Source organism: Macaca nemestrina, chromosome 1 (genome assembly GCF_043159975.1).
Source record: "Macaca nemestrina isolate mMacNem1 chromosome 1, mMacNem.hap1, whole genome shotgun sequence".
NCBI lineage: Eukaryota > Metazoa > Chordata > Mammalia > Primates > Cercopithecidae > Macaca > Macaca nemestrina.
In genome coordinates, this window is record NC_092125.1 from 198,943,586 (window position 1) to 198,958,709 (window position 15,124).

Here is a 15,124-nt window from a genome sequence, read left to right on the forward strand (position 1 = left end):
TATTTTTTAAAATCAGTAAATTAAACTAATGCTGATTGGGAGAAGTAGGAATCTGTGTGTATTTTCCAAGGTGACTTTTTTATTGCAACCACTCTTTCAGAGGAATTGTATTTCTCCTGATGTATATCAACTTTCAATTGATAGCAATTATAGTCAGTGATAAGATACTAAAAAAAAATCTTTCTGCGGTTTCTGAATTTGCTTTTAACTAGGAAAGTACACAGGCAGATGCCATGAAATTTCCATCTTCCCAATCTTCCCAGCCTTCCAGGCTTTTAAAGAACAAAGGCATATCATGCAAACCCGTCACACAGACCAAGGCCACTTCTTGCAAACCACATACACAGCACAAAGAATGTCAGACAGGTATGTATCCTTGTGTGTTCCCATGTACAAAGCTTGTTTTCTGGCTTGTTTGTTTCTGTTTTTTAAAAAAGGAAAGAAAATAATTGACAGATTCTTAAATGTGAAAACATTCCTTTTCTTGGCTCACATACTTTAAATACTTAATTTATTGCTTTCATAATTATTAACACTAATAACCAGCTATTATAACAAGCTATTATAATTACTAACATATAGTTTTAGTTGAAAGCATTAATGATTTAACCTGTTTTTTTTTAAATACTGCAAATTCAATTGTCAGTTGCTAACAGTACAACTAATTTATCTGAGGTATTGGTGACCGTGAAAATTGTTTGAGCTTATATTTGAAAAAGTTGTAAAGTATTACTTTTAATCCAACTACCCTTAGATTTTCAATTGATTTAATAGTCTACTGTGCCTAAAGCATTGATTTTTTTTTTTTTTTTTTTTTTTTTGAGATGGAGTTTCACTCTTGTCGCCCAGGCTAGAGTGTAATAGCACGATCTTGGCTCCCTATAACTCCTGGGTTCAAGTGATTCTCCTGCCTCAGCCTCCTGAGCAGCTGGGATTACAGGTGCCTGCTGCCACACCTGGCTAATTTTTTTTTTTTTTTTTTTTTGAGACGGAGTCTTGCTCTGTCGCCCAGGCTGGAATGCAGTGGCGCAATCTTGGCTCACTGCAAGCTCCGCCTCCCGGGTTCATGCCATTCTCCTGCCTCAGCCTCCCGAGTAGCTGGAACTACAGGCGCCCGCTACCTCGCCCGGCTAGTTTTTTGTATTTTTTTAGTAGAGACGGGGTTTCACCATGTTAGCCAGGATGCTCTCAATCTCCTGACCTCGTGATCTGCCCGTCTCGGCCTCCCAAAGTGCTGGGATTACAGGCTTGAGCCACTGCGCCCAGCCATCTGGCTAATTTTTGTATTTTTAGTAGAGACGGGGTTTCATCACTTTGACCAGGCTGGTTTTGAACTCCTGACCTCAGGTGATCTGCCTGCCTCGACCTCCCAAAGTGCTGGGATTACAGGCATGAGCCACTGCCCCCGGCCTGATTTTTGTTTTTAATAATAATTTTACTTCATAGAATACGCTGTATTTAAAAGCTTAGTCTGTCAACAAGTAGTAAGTTTTTATGTAGGGTACCTTTATTTTGGTAGAAGTCAAGGAGAATCCTGTTTTCCTTCCTCAGGAAATTTATATTCCTATTAAAACAATATATTCTTTGTACTTGAATTTATATTAAAAAACATTCACACATGGAGAGTACTGAAGGATCTGTGGGCATCTATGTGTGTGTGTGTGCGCGCACGTGCGTGCTTACGTTTTGAGTTCTAGATTAAATATTGAATTGTCGGTCGGGCGCGGTGACTCATGCATATAGTCCCAGCACTTTGGGAGGCCAACATGGGCGGATCACCTGAGGTCAGGAGTTTGAGACCAGCCTAACCAACATGGTGAAACCCCATCTCTACTAAAAATACAAAATTAGCCGGGCGTGGTGGCACATGACTGTAATCCCAGCTACTCAGGAGGCTGAGGCAGGAGAATCGCTTGAACCTGGGAGTCAGAGGTTGCTGTGAGCCAAGATCGCGCCATTGTGCTGCAACCTGGGCAACAAGAGTGAAACTCCATCTTTTTTAAAATAATAAATCTTGAATTGTTTTCTAACAATTGAAATTATTTTTTCATTTGACATTGCATTGGAAACATTATTCCACATCAATGTAAATTTAAATATACATCGATATTCTTTTTTTCCAATTTTTATTTTATTATGTTTATTTTATTTTATCTTATTTTATTTTATTCAGGGGGTACATGTGCAGATTTGTTACCTGGGTATGAGATTCTTAAAATAGAATTCAGTGTATATAATATAACCAACTCCGTAAAATTGGAAATTTAGATATATTATAAGCAATGTTGGGTTAAGCTATGTTAATGGATCTTTGCCCACTTGCCTAATTATGTCCTTAGGATAAATCCTAATCAGTGGAATTATTGATTCAAAGACTATCATCGATTTTTTTTTTTTTTTGAGACAGAGTCTATCTCTGTCGCCCAGGCTGTAGTGCAGTGATGCGATCTCGGCTCACTGTAGCCCCCACCTCCCGGGTTCAAGCGATTCTCCTGCCTCAAGCCTCCCAAGTAGATGGGATTACAGGCACCCGTGACCACGCCCAGCTAATTTTTTTTGTATTTTTAGTAGAGACGGGTTTCACTGTGTTGGCCACGCTGGTCTCAAACTCCTGACCTCATGATCCGCCTGCCTCAGCCTCCCAAAGTGCTGGGATTACAAGCATGAGCCACTGTGCCTGGCCTATCATCTATTCTTAAAGCTTTTGATACCTGTTGCCTAAATTGCCCTCCTGAAAAGTCACATCAATGTATGCTCCAACCAGCAGTGTTCAGGAGGATCCGTTTCTCTACAACCTCACTGACACTGAGTATCAAAATTCAGAAAGGTTGAGTATACAGTACAGTCAACACTAGTATACTCTTCATCTAGATTAATGAAATGTTACCTTTTTTAAATTTTTTTTTTTTCTGGATTGTTTCAAGTAAAACATTATTTTTCTTTCTCTTTTTCTTCCTTTTCTTTCTTTTTTTGAGATGGAGTTTCGCTCTTGTCTCCCAGGCTGGAGTGCAATGGCGTGATCTCAGCACACTGCACCCTCCGCTTCCCGGGTTCAAGCAATTCTCCTGTCTCAGCCTCTCAAGTGGCTGGGATTATAGGCACGTACCACCATGCCTGGCTAATTTTGTGTTTTTAGTAGAGAGGGGGTTTCACCATGTTGGCCTTGCTGGTCTCGAACTCCTGACCTCAGGTGATATGCCCACCTTGGCCTCCCAAAGTGCTGGGATTACAGGTGTGAGCCCCATGCCTGCCTTTTTTTTCTTTTTCTTTAAAAATTTTTTTGATACCAGTGTCACTCACCAATAAAAAATTTATTCTTTTTTTTTTGTTTTTTGAGACACAGTCTCAAGAGTGCAGTGGCATGATCCTGGCTCCCTGCGGCCTCAACCTCCTGGGCTCAGGTGATCCTCTTGCTTTAGCTACCCAAGTATAGGCGTGTGCCACTGCCCCCAGCCAATTTTTTTTTTTTTTTTTTTTTTTAGAGATGGAGTTTTGCCATGTTGCCCAGACTGGTCTCTAATACCAGGGCTCAAGTGATCCACCCACCTTGGCATCCCAAAGTGCTGGGATTATAGGTGTGAGCCACCGTGCCCAGCCAAAAAGTTTATTGTTAATTTGATGTGTACTGTGGTCTTCGCCCTCATTTCAATAACCTATTGGGTGCTTGGGATTACTTGTACATGTATCACATCCTACAGTTTTATTATAGCTAGTGATCAAGCTTTGGGCAAAGGAGAAATTCAGTTGTCAGTGGCATCACTGGAAGTATTATGATTTGTGCTTAAACTTTTATCAGTGCATTCTTTTGATAAATAGAAATAGTAACAAAATATGAATTTTAAATGTGTGGGGAGATACATAAGGAACATTGCTTATTTGTTCATGAAAATAACAGTGATTCAAATATTTCATTCAGATTTACCTATGCCTAATGAAAAAAATGATGCAGAACTTGATTCTCCACCTTCAAAGAAAAAAAGATTAGGTTTTTTCCAGACTTACGATACAGAATATTTAAAAGTTGGTTTTATTATCTGTCCTGGATCAAAAGAAAGTTCACCAAGGCCACAGTGTGTCATTTGTGGAGAGATCTTATCCAGTGAAAACATGAAGCCAGCAAATCTTTCTCATCATTTGAAGACAAAACATTCAGAATTAGAAAACAAACCAGTAGATTTTTTTGAACAAAAATCTCTAGAAATGGAATGTCAAAATAGTTCTATAAAAAAGTGTTTACTAGTTGAAAAGTCACTTGTGAAAGCTTCTTATTTAATTGCTTTCCAAACTGCTGCAAGCAAGAAGCCATTCTCCATTGCTGAAGAATTAATTAAACCATATTTAGTAGAAATGTGTTCAGAAGTTTTGGGTTCAAGTGCTGGAGACAAAATGAAAACTATCCCACTTTCTAATGTTACAATTCAACACAGGATTGACGAACTATCTGCAGACATTGAAGACCAGCTGATTCAAAAGGTCAGAGAGTCAAAGTGGTTTGCCCTGCAGATAGATGAGTCATCAGAAATCTCAGATATCACACTTCTTTTGTGCTATATTCGTTTCATTGATTATGATTGTCGTGATGTAAAAGAAGAATTATTATTTTGCATTGAAATGCCTACTCGAATAACTGGTTTTGAAATATTTGAACTAATAAATAAATATATTGATAGTAAATCTCTGAATTGGAAACATTGTGTTGGTCTCTGTACCGATGGGGCAGCAAGCATGACTGGCAGGTATTCTGGTTTAAAAGCAAAAATTCAAGAAGTTGCCATGAATACAGCGGCATTTACACATTGTTTTATTCACCGTGAACGTTTAGTGGCAGAAAAGTTGTCTCCATGTTTACATAAAATTCTTTTGCAGTCAGCACAAATTCTAAGTTTTATAAAGAGCAATGCATTGAATTCACGTATGTTAACAATTTTGTGTGAAGAGATGGGATCTGAGCATGTGAGTTTACCGCTTCATGCTGAAGTACGTTGGATATCAAGAGGGAGAATGTTAAAAAGATTATTTGAATTACGACATGAGATTGAAATATTTTTAAGTCAAAAGCATTCAGATTTGACCAAGTATTTTCATGATGAGGAATGGGTTGCAAAGCTGGCCTACTTATCAGATATATTTTCACTTATAAATGAATTAAATTTAAGTCTCCAAGGAACTTTGACTACTTTCTTCAATTTGTGTAATAAAATTGATGTATTTAAGAGAAAGTTAAAAATGTGGTTGAAGCGCACACAAGAGAATGACTATGACATGTTCCCTTCATTTTCTGAATTCTCAAATTCATCAGGCTTAAATATGACAGAGATCACAAGGATTATTTTTGAGCACCTGGAAGGACTTTCTCAAGTGTTCAGTGACTGTTTTCCACCAGAACAAGACTTGCGTTCAGGAAATTTGTGGATAATTAACCCTTTTATGAATCACCAAAATAATAATCTCACCGACTTCGAAGAAGAAAAGCTAACACAGCTATCTTCAGATTTAGGATTACAATCAGTATTTAAATCAGTGTCTGTAACTCAGTTTTGGATAAATGCAAAGACAAGTTACCCAGAACTCCATGAAAGGGCAATGAAATTTTTATTACCCTTTTCAACTGTTTATTTATGTGATGCTGCCTTTTCAGCTTTGACTGAGTCAAAACAAAGAAATCTGTTGGTTTCTGGCCCTGCCCTAAGACTTGCAGTCACATCTTTAATTCCAAGGATAGAAAAATTAATGAAGGAAAAAGAGTAGCAATATGCACATTGCTTAATAGCGAAGTCAATAATCTCGTGTTTTGTATAAGTATCCTAAAAGATAATTTCCTAATGTGGATTTGTGTTTTCAGTGATTAAATGTTTTAATAATTTTTCCCTTTTTGTTGAGGAATTTAATAATTATGATTTTTATAAGTAATTGTGTATAATTATAATCCAGGGTAGAAAATTTAGTTATTTCATTAAATTTGGATTAGTGATAAAGACTGAAGGTAATGAGAGGCCCAGTTTATAATGTAACAGCACAACCTGAATGTTGAAACAGCTTGGCCTTTAGAAGCGAGTGGAACATTTCAGTCTTCCAGCCAACCAGCTACTTACCCCAGCAAGGTTGTGAGTAGGTGGAAAAGATGGATCTTTTTTTTTTTCTTTTTTTTTTAGATGGAGTTTTGCTCTTGTTGCCCAGGCTGGAGTGCAATGGCGTGATCTCGGCTCACTGGAACCTCTGCCTTCTGGGTTCAAACAGTTCTGCCTTGGCCTTCTGGGTAGCTGGGGTTACAAGGCATGTGCCATTACACCTGTCTGTTGTATTTTTCTAGTACAGATGGGGTTTTACCATGTTGGTCAGGCTGGTCTCGAACTCCTGACCTTAAGTGATCCACCTGCCTCGGCCTCCCAAAGTGCTGGGATTACAAGTATGAGCCACTATGCCCAGCTGGAAAAAGACAGATCTAAGCAGCTTGGGTAACTATAAATGGAAGCAGTAGGGGGGTTTGAGACCCCTGCTTGGGGGCTTTCTGGCCTAATATACCAGAGCTTAGCAAACTTTTTAAATAAAGAGCCAGATAGTAAATATTTTCAGCTTTGCAGGCCATACTGTCACAGCTACTCAATTCTGCAGTTGCAGTGCAAAAGCAGCCACAGACAATATGCAGATGAGTGTGGCTGTGTTTAAATAAAACTTATTCGTGAGCACTGAAATAGGCATTTCATATAATTTTCCTATGTCACACAAGCTTCTTTAAAAAGTTTTTTTTTTTTTTTTTGAGACGGAGTCTCGCTCTATCACCCAGGCTGGAGTGCAGTGGCAGGATCTCAGCTCACTGCAAGCTCCGCCTCCCGGGTTTACGCCATTCTCCTGCCTCAGCCTCCTGAGTAGCTGGGACTACAGGCGCCCGCCACCTTGCCCGGCTAGTTTTTTGTATTTTTTTAGTAGAGACGGGGTTTCACCGTGTTAGCCAGGATGGTCTCGATCTCCTGACCTCATGATCCGCCCGTCTCGGCCTCCCAAAGTGCTGGGATTACAGGCTTGAGCCACCGCGCCCGGCCTTAAAAAGTTTTTTATCATAAAAATGTAAACAAACATTATTAGCTTGGGGGAAGGGGAGAAGCATGGAAAAAAATCAGACAGCTGGGCAAATTTGGCCCATGGTTTGCCCATCCCAGCTTTAGACAGATTTCCAGGTAAGAGCAAATGGGCCAGGAGTGGACTGTAGGGCTTGGTTCAGTGAAAGTCTCTCTATCCATGGCTGCAAGTATCTGAATTTTCAAACACCTTTCACATTTCAGTCTCAGCTGAGATAAATTAGAGGGAAAAGACACCTCAGGCAAAGATAGAAAAGAGACTTATTTAATAATTAATGTTTTTTGATTTATTACTTATAATTTTATAAATTAATTTACTAATTTACAAATAACTTTCTGAGCTCTTACATGTGCAGGCACTGTGCTAGGCCTGTTACAAACTCTGGAGAACTGAGTTATCCCCCTATACAGATGCAGATACCGAGACCCTTTAGGGTCGGGTGACAGCTCAGATCCCACAGATACTATGGCACAGGCAGGAACGAAGCCCCGGGGTCTTTTGATGGTAGCTGAGCCGCACCCAGACACCCATGCATGTCTGCCAGCACTCCGTACTGGCTGAGAAACACTCCCTGAATCCAAAGGTGTCGGTTTAGTCAGTTACGAGCCAGTGGTCCTCACCTGTAGGATGGGGGCGCCCTGCTCCAGTGCTGCAGCCTCGCGACCCCCTGGAGGGTGGGGGATGGTAACTCAGGCAAGTCTTCCGGCCGCCCCAGGGAGGGAGGAAATGAGCCGGCGGCAGAGGCGGGTTTTCGGCGGGGCCAACCCACGGTGCGGGGAGCGCGGCCATGGAGCTTCTGCTGTCGGTGCTGCGTGTACTGCTGGGCGGCTTCTTCGCGCTCGTGGGGTTGGCCAAGCTCTCGGAGGAGATCTCGGCTCCAGTTTCGGAGCGGATGGTGAGCGGCGCGGGCGGGCGGCCGGGGATCGGGCCCGCGGAGGCGTGTGCTCCGCCCCGCCGCTCCCGCCGGCCCGGCAGGCTGCCTTCGGGCTTCCGAGGCTCAGCTGGAGATGGGGGAAAGCGCCTGGCTTTCGACTGAGGCGCAGGTCCTTCCTGGGTAGTTCCTCGAGTTCTCTGGATCTTCCCTAGACGGAAGGGAACAGAACCTCCCCTTCCTGCTGAGCATTGGTGGCCCCAGGCAAATCTACAGCCTTAGGAGGACCCTCCTCCCCACTCCCCGGACCCTGGGAGAGGATGATGCAGCGGGAAAATGAGCTCACTGCGCGCTGTCTTCCCCCTTTTCGCCGTTTGCTTCAGTTTTCGGGAGGTTCGTGGGGTTGGGGTGTAGTAATCCTGGCTTTGCAGGGAAGGAAGCCCGCCCTGAAGGGCGAGTATATCTGCTAAAGGTTGCACATCTAGTCAGGAAGCAGGACACAAACTAGTCACTCCGGACTCGGAACCCAGAAAGGGAAGCCTCTCCTGGAAGCCTGAGAGGGAGGCCCTGAAGTCGTCTTTCAGCCTTCTGTCTAGTTCCAGACTCACGGGAAAGCTTTCATTTCCTGTTCACCAATGTCCCCAGTCCCTCAAAAGAGCTAGACTTGTAGACCCTTGCTGGCATCTCTCTCCAAGGCCTGGATACATCCCCAGAGACGATAGCTTAGAGCTGCTGCCCAGCAGAGCTGAGGAGGGGAGGTAGAACTGAGGAGTGGGAACAGGAAAAAGTAACCCCGAAAGTAAGGGTGAAGTTGCCATTTGGCTCAGGGGTGGACCTGCCTTGACAAGAAGAGTCACTTTGAGCCCACCTAACTCCTCCCCACCTCCAAATATTCCCTGTACAGCAGCCTTAAGAGAAACCAGGCCAGGCACAAAGAAGCAAACTGTGGCATTCCCCAGGCCTTGGCACTAGGGAGCCAAGCCCAGCCCCCTCTTCCTGGGATTTGGCCTGGGTTGTAATCTCTCGAGAGGTCTAGTGAGAAAATCTATCTCTGTACCACTTGGAACATGGAGCCTGTTTCCTGATTCCAAAGCTCAGCGCCACAGGGCAGCCCTCTCCCCTCCAGGCTGACCTCAGGCCTGGACCTGACCTACAGTAGTAGTTCTTTTCTCTGGGGAGTTGAGGGCACAGGCATATATATGCCATGGAGCATCTGGGGAGCTCAGCCTTGGTGAGCATGAGGCTGACAGGCATTCCTTGCCACCCCTAGAACGCCCTGTTCGTGCAGTTTGCTGAGGTGTTCCCGCTGAAGGTATTTGGCTACCAGCCAGATCCCCTGAACTACCAAATAGCTGTGGGCTTTCTGGAACTGCTGGCTGGGCTGCTGCTGGCCACGGGCCCACCGATGCTGCAAGAGATCAGTAACTTGTTCTTGATTCTGCTCATGATGGGTAAGGGGGCCAACTGGCCTGAGAAAATGGGGTTTTCTGGGGGAGGATGATGGAAAGACCTGGCTGTTGCCCCTTACTGTTGCCACCCTTCTTTTTTCTCTGGGATCAAGAGCACTTCCTGCTCTACTACAGTTTCCATGGTCTTCAAACTAGCACAGGTACTTTTTAAACTTAATATGCTAGAACATTATCACATGTTAAGTGTACCTTCTGCCTCCTCAATTCTAATGGCTGCATGGTATTCCCTTGTGAAGATGTATTGCAAGCTCAGTGCCTCTGCTCCTTCCTCCACACACCCACTTCTGGGATGAGGGGATGGAGGAGCAGCTGCCATTTGATGTATGTGTCTGGCAGATTGGTGTAGAGAGCAGGGAAGCTGGAGAACCTTGAACAGGAAGGCACAGAATTTCCCGAGGGAGTCCCCCCCACCCCACCAGTAGCTCTGCCCACAGGAACTGCTGATGTACAAAGACAGCTGTTGCTTCAAAGGCCAGATATCTTCAGGCTCTTCTGTATGCCCTGGCATCTGTTACCATTGCTGCCACCACTACCAGGCTTGCTTCCATCTCTGGAGCTTCTCTCATTTTCAGATCTTTCCCATACCTCCAACCAGCAGCCGCTGGGCTAGTCCTTCCCTTCATCTTAATCTTAGTAGATGTAGGATTAAGAAAGGAGAAGGGGCCAGACACGGTTGCTCACGCCTGTAATTCCAGCACTTTGGGAGGCCAAGGTGGGCGGATCACAAGGTCAGGAGTTCGAGACCAGCCTGACCAACATGGTGAAACCCCCGTCCCTACTAAACAAGCATTAGCCGGGCGTGGTGGCGGGCGCCTGTAATCCCAGCTACTCAAGAGGCTGAGGCAGGAGAATCACTTGAAGCCAGTACCCAGAACCCAGTAGCCCAGCTACTCAGGAGGCTGGCAGGAGATCATGCTATTGCACTCCAGCCTGGGTGACAGAGCAAAACTCTGCCTTAAGAAAGAAAGAGAGAGAGAAAGAAAAGAAAGAAAGAGAAAAGAAAGAAAAAAAGAGGAAAGAAAGAAGGATCAGGGAGATTTTTTTCCTAAAATCTATCCACTCTAGCCACTGCCCTATTTTGCTGGGTCATTTCTGTTTCTTTCTTGTCCTCCAAGAGGGGCAACTGTTGCCACTGCTATTGTTCAAGAGGCTTCTAATTTCCTGGTCCTGCTTTCTCCAGGAGGCTAGAGATGAATGCAGTTAGTTTTGGTAATGCACGTTGGGAGTGGTGAGGGTGTTTAATGGGAGGGCTTGGGCTGGAGTGGATCAGCCTAAACTGGAGAGCCCTGAGCTCCTGGATCTCCTGGGTTCTCCCAAGGAGCCTCAGGGACCTCACTTTCCATTCCAGGGGCTATCTTCACCTTGGCAGCTCTAAAAGAGTCACTAAGCACCTGTATCCCGGCCATCGTCTGCCTGGGGTTCCTGCTGCTGCTGAATGTCGGCCAGCTCTTAGCCCAGACTAAGAAGGTGGTCAGACCCACTAGGAAGAAGACTCTAAGTACATTCAAGGAATCCTGGAAGTAGAGCATCTCTGCGTGTTTATGCCGTGCAGCTCTCACAGCAGGAATATGGTAGAACACAGAGTCTGTCATCTTGTTACCATTATAATATCCAGGGTCAGCCAGTGTTGAAAGAGACATTTTGCCTACCTGGCCCTACTTTCTCTTTTTAGCTTTACTACTCTTTTGTGAGGAGTACATGTTATGCATATTAACATTCCTCATGTCATACGAAAATACAAAATAAGCAGAAAAGAAATTTAAATCAACCAAAATTCTGATGCCCCAAATAACCGCTTTTAATGCCTTGGTGTTAGTATACCTCTGAACTTTTTTCTGTGCCTTTAAGCAGATACATATTTTTAAAAATGAAAATAAAACCATATATCCTATTTTATTCGACCTCCTTTTAAAACCTTAAAACTATAACACTGTTTCATGTCTCTTTTGCCTCATTGCTGTTAATGGCTGCATAGTATTCCATTGTAAGGATGTACTATAATGTATTTCACCCCCCACGAGGAACATTTGGGTTTTTCTCAATTTTTTGCTATTGTAAGCCTCACAGTAAATCTCTTTTGCATACTTATTTTCTTCCCCTAGAAGTAAGGGTGCTGGTTCAAAACACATGCATATTTTTAAGGCTTTTAATGCATATTTAAAATGTACAGGTTCTGTATGGCAGAACTTTTAAGTACTTGCTTCTGCCTATGCCCTTTGAGCCACATTAGAAATTCCCTCCCACTCCTTTTTTTCTCTGACATATTAGATTTGCAGAGCTAGCAGGTTGGCATTGAGTCATTTGACAGGACCTGAAATCAAGCTCTGGTGGTGATGTGTGGCACCCAGTCCAGTGTTCCTTGACACCTACATGGAGGTGAGGGACAGCCAACTCCGTGAAATGCTGAGTGGTACAGCAGGGCCCAAAGCCTGGGAGGAATCCCAGAGGTCCTTGGGGGTAGGAAGGGTGCATATGTGTGACAGTTCTTGGGGGAAAAGTGGACAACACGTTAGGGCATCTGCTATTATGTCACCACCATCTTTATCTTAGCTAGGCAGGGCTGTGGGCTTTTGGGAAGTGATGTACCTCCCATGAAGGATCATAGTGAGAAACAGTTCACTTATGCAAATATTCTAGCTATCAGCCTACAGATTGCTTTGAGGGTGTAAAAGAAGTCTCTATTACTCCATTTCATGTTCACTACAAAATGCTAATTCCCATTCTGACTAGTGAACCTCAGGCAAGGTGACGCTCTCAGTTGGATTTTTTTTATTCTTGAGTCCGAAAGCATGGTGGTGCAGTCTGCCTATAGTAAGGATAGATAGATTACGCTAAATAAATGGTAATGTCAAAACAATAAGGAAACCTTTTCTCTCATGTAAGAGGTTCAGAGATAACCACTTCAGTTTCAATGTTGGTTAATTTGCCTAATGATGGCATCAAGAATCAACATTCTTTAAACTTTCTGCTCTGCTGCTGTCAGTGTATTGGCTATTGCCCTCAGAGTTGCGAAATAGCTGCAGCAGCTCCAGATAGTGCATTTGCTATAATACTGAAAGGTGAAAAGAGAGGAAGGGTGCTTTAGAAGACCCTAGATTTTCCCGTAGATTTCACTAGGCAGAACTATGTCCCATTTCCATTCCTAATCACTGGCAGGAGAATGGAATTCCCATAATGGACTTAGACTAGTTAAGATTTACCCACACTGGTCAGCAAGGAAGAAGAGGAAGTAGACAATGGTTTCTGTCACTTACTAGCTTATTTGAAAACTATGAATAATGATAGTAACTATTTCATAGCCCGGCACATAGTAAATGTTGAGTAAATGCTAGCCATTATTAAATATTGATTTGTTTTACAGTTGAGAAAATGCATCTGGAAAGCTTAAGTGCCTATATATGAGACCTGGAACTAGAACTAAGGCCTAATTGATTCCAGAACCCAAACTTTTCACTGTACCAGCTGCCAAAGCTGAAAATGGATAGGCATGGCACCCCTGCTGTCTTCAATCTGAGGGTAGATGGGATGACCTGTCTGGTGTGATGAAATCTGTCCTGCTTTCCAGCATTTCCCCTCTGATTGGAATTTTTTTTATTTTTTTATATTATTATTATTTTTTGAGATGGGGTTTCACCATGTTGGCCAGGCTGATCTCGAACTCCTGACCTCAGGTGATCTGCCCGCCTTGGCCTCCCAAAGTGCTGGGGTTATAGGCGTTAGCCACTGTGCCCATCTTGCTTGGAAATTTTGAAGCCCAAGAAAGTAAAGCCTGGAGCCCCAAGGATCCTGGCCTTATACTTTCTCCACCCCTTCCAGGATGCCACTGCCAGCCCGTCTCCTGCCAGGACGGACTTTGAGTAAAACCTCTCGCAGCTAGCATTAGATTGAGGGCTCCTGTTTACCAAGTCTGGATCTGTAGGCTGATAAGCAGCTACTGGGGCCCCCAAGCTTGGCTGTAGGACTGCCCAGCAGCTGCAGGAAAGTCAGGGTGCTAGAGGAGTAGGCTGGGCAGCTGGTGTGTACCAGCAGTTGGGACTGACAGCAGCAGGAGGATCTTGAGCCCAAGCGGTGCCTCCTTAGCAGCCCAGGGAGAAGCCGGGCCTCAGGAAATGTGCCCCCCAAACTATAGCCTAAATCTAGGTCATCTCAGCACGATGATGTTCAGCTGCCTGCCCTTCCTAATGCATTTGTATCTCCCTCCCTGTGCTGAAGGCTCTCTTGTCCTCCGATGACACTCCCTTCCCTTGGGGCCCTGACTGCAGCCCCAGAAACCCAGCTCACAGGTGCCACAGGTGGGCTCCAGCCCTTCCAGCTGTCAGACCCATTCTTCATGTCGTTTCTTGGGATTAGCTGGCTGATGGGAGGGTCTGAGATGTGTGGGTGGGAGGGGATTCTGCCCTGTGTCAGATCCTTAAAGTCAGGACCCCAGAGAGAACTCCAGCAGCCATTATAGCAAGAGGTAAGAAAGGAACAATCTGGTAGGATGGCAGGGGATGGGTCAGGGTAGGGCTACAGGCATGGAGAACAGAACAGAGGAAGTGGGGAAAGGAAATACAGTTACCCGGGGTCTCAGAAAGGATTGGAGCCTGAGATGCTCAAAGGCAAAAATCCAGATTTTGGAAGAACTGAGTTTTAGGACATCCTAGGAGTGTGTAAGTGTGTCACAAATAGTAACAGGACATTGATTTGTGCACTTACCTCCCTTGGGAAGAGGATAGGAATATGCCCAGATGTGTTTGTGTAGTTTTGTGTGCCTGGGGTGTCTATGTCTCTGACACTCTGTGTGTGCCTGTGTGAGTGTACACATTTATCTATGTGCTGCCTAGAAGGGAAGGGAGCTAACAGTAATGAAGTATCTCCCCAATGTCAGCCACAGGGCTCAGTTTTACTTATGTTTTCTCATAATCCTCCCAACAACCCTGTGAGGTAGGTATTTTAATCTCCATTTTACTGCAGCAAAGACAGGCTCAGTGAAGCTGAGTAATTTGCCCAAGGTCACATGGCAAATTGATGTGTATATCTAGAATCTGCCTGATTGCTGGGCCTGTGCACTTTTTGCTTTTCTGTCCAGAGGTCTGAGTCTGACCCAGGACTTCTTTGTGGTCAAAAAGTGAGGGGGGAGGAAAAAGGATGGAAGGCTTCAGAGTGGCAAAAGCTTTTCAGCCCAGCCAAGGGTGCTCCAGGCAAGTGCTGAGGTACCTCCCTGGGAGAGGACCTTCACCAAGGCAAGTCCGAGGTCACTGTGCATAGGCCTATCCTGTGGGTCACTGCACCACAAGCCCATTCCTCCATCCATGCTTCTCATCTGGGTGGCACAGGGACGAGGGAGTTGGGTCTTTTTCTGGACAGGCCTCTATGTTTCAACCTGTTTCTCCAGAACTCCCTGTTGGCTCAGCCCTATGTGGGTTTACTGCACAGGTCTGTGCCCCAACAGGTATGAACCATACTCTATCTGTGAGGGGCACCTCTACCCTCTCAGTCACCAAGGTTGGAAATTTCCAAGTTATCTAGGACTCCTGCCTCTTCCTCGCTTCCCACAGCTTGTCACCAAAAACTCCGGAGTCCATCCCCTCTCAGCAGCTGCTGGCCAGGTTCGGTCCTCATTCCCTCTCACATGGACTCTGCCTCTAGTGCCCCCTCCCCGCAAGGGCTGAAGAAGAGGAGATTGGGGTGGGAGAAGGTGGAATGGGGGTTGCCTTTGTGGCTA

The 15,124-nt window shown here is 44.6% G+C and overlaps 2 protein-coding genes and 1 long non-coding RNA gene across 12 annotated transcripts in view; 2 read left to right on the forward strand and 1 right to left on the reverse strand.

The window, feature by feature from the left end:
* LOC105494691 (zinc finger MYM-type containing 6) overlaps positions 1-6,728 on the forward strand; it is a 47,947-nt gene extending 41,219 nt beyond the window's left edge. For 6 of the 7 annotated variants that reach the window (XM_011763368.3, XM_071096308.1, XM_071096301.1 and 3 more), the window contains 2 exons: positions 213-366; positions 3,917-5,865. In XM_011763368.3, coding sequence (XP_011761670.2) covers positions 213-366; positions 3,917-5,748 — 1,986 coding nt within the window. In that variant the 3' untranslated portion in view covers positions 5,749-5,865. Of the gene's footprint in view, positions 1-212; positions 367-3,916; positions 5,866-6,152 lie in introns of those variants that run through there. The other variant, XM_071096320.1, reaches the window with a different exon arrangement.
* LOC139363283 (uncharacterized) overlaps positions 1-7,833 on the reverse strand; it is a 26,734-nt gene extending 18,901 nt beyond the window's left edge. Inside the window, exons 1-2 of one of the 2 annotated variants that reach the window (XR_011623308.1) lie at positions 7,698-7,762; positions 6,093-6,260 (exon numbers count right to left, since the gene is read on the reverse strand). This is a non-coding gene — a long non-coding RNA (uncharacterized lncRNA). Of the gene's footprint in view, positions 1-6,092; positions 6,261-7,697 lie in introns of both variants that reach the window. The other variant, XR_011623306.1, reaches the window with a different exon arrangement.
* Positions 7,738-11,505, forward strand: LOC105494693 (transmembrane protein 35B). 3 transcript variants are annotated; one of them, XM_011763372.3, is made up of 4 exons: positions 7,738-7,972; positions 9,219-9,399; positions 10,533-10,626; positions 10,766-10,903. In XM_011763372.3, exons 1-3 carry the CDS (start codon positions 7,865-7,867, stop codon positions 10,619-10,621), a joined length of 378 nt encoding a protein of 125 aa, XP_011761674.1. In that variant the 5' UTR covers positions 7,738-7,864; the 3' UTR covers positions 10,622-10,626; positions 10,766-10,903. The 3 variants fall into 3 exon arrangements, with proteins under 3 accessions (XP_011761674.1, XP_011761673.1, XP_070952437.1); XM_011763371.3 differs by lacking the exon at positions 10,533-10,626 and having other exon boundaries at positions 7,770-7,972; positions 10,766-11,505; XM_071096336.1 differs by lacking the exons at positions 7,738-7,972; positions 10,533-10,626 and adding an exon at positions 8,142-8,341 and having other exon boundaries at positions 10,766-11,350.
* Positions 11,506-15,124: the final 3,619 nt, after the last annotated feature.

What these genes read in the sequence shown, in the direction of transcription:
- LOC105494693 (XM_011763371.3), top strand. Translation starts at nt 7,865, where the DNA reads ATGGAGCTTCTGCTGTCGGTGCTGCGTGTACTGCTGGGCGGCTTCTTC. An exon ending in CTCCAGTTTCGGAGCGGATG is followed by an intron (nt 7,973 to 9,218) that starts GTGAGCGGCGCG and finishes TGCCACCCCTAG; the next exon opens with AACGCCCTGTTCGTGCAGTT. An exon ending in CTTGATTCTGCTCATGATGG is followed by an intron (nt 9,400 to 10,765) that starts GTAAGGGGGCCA and finishes TTTCCATTCCAG; the next exon opens with GGGCTATCTTCACCTTGGCA.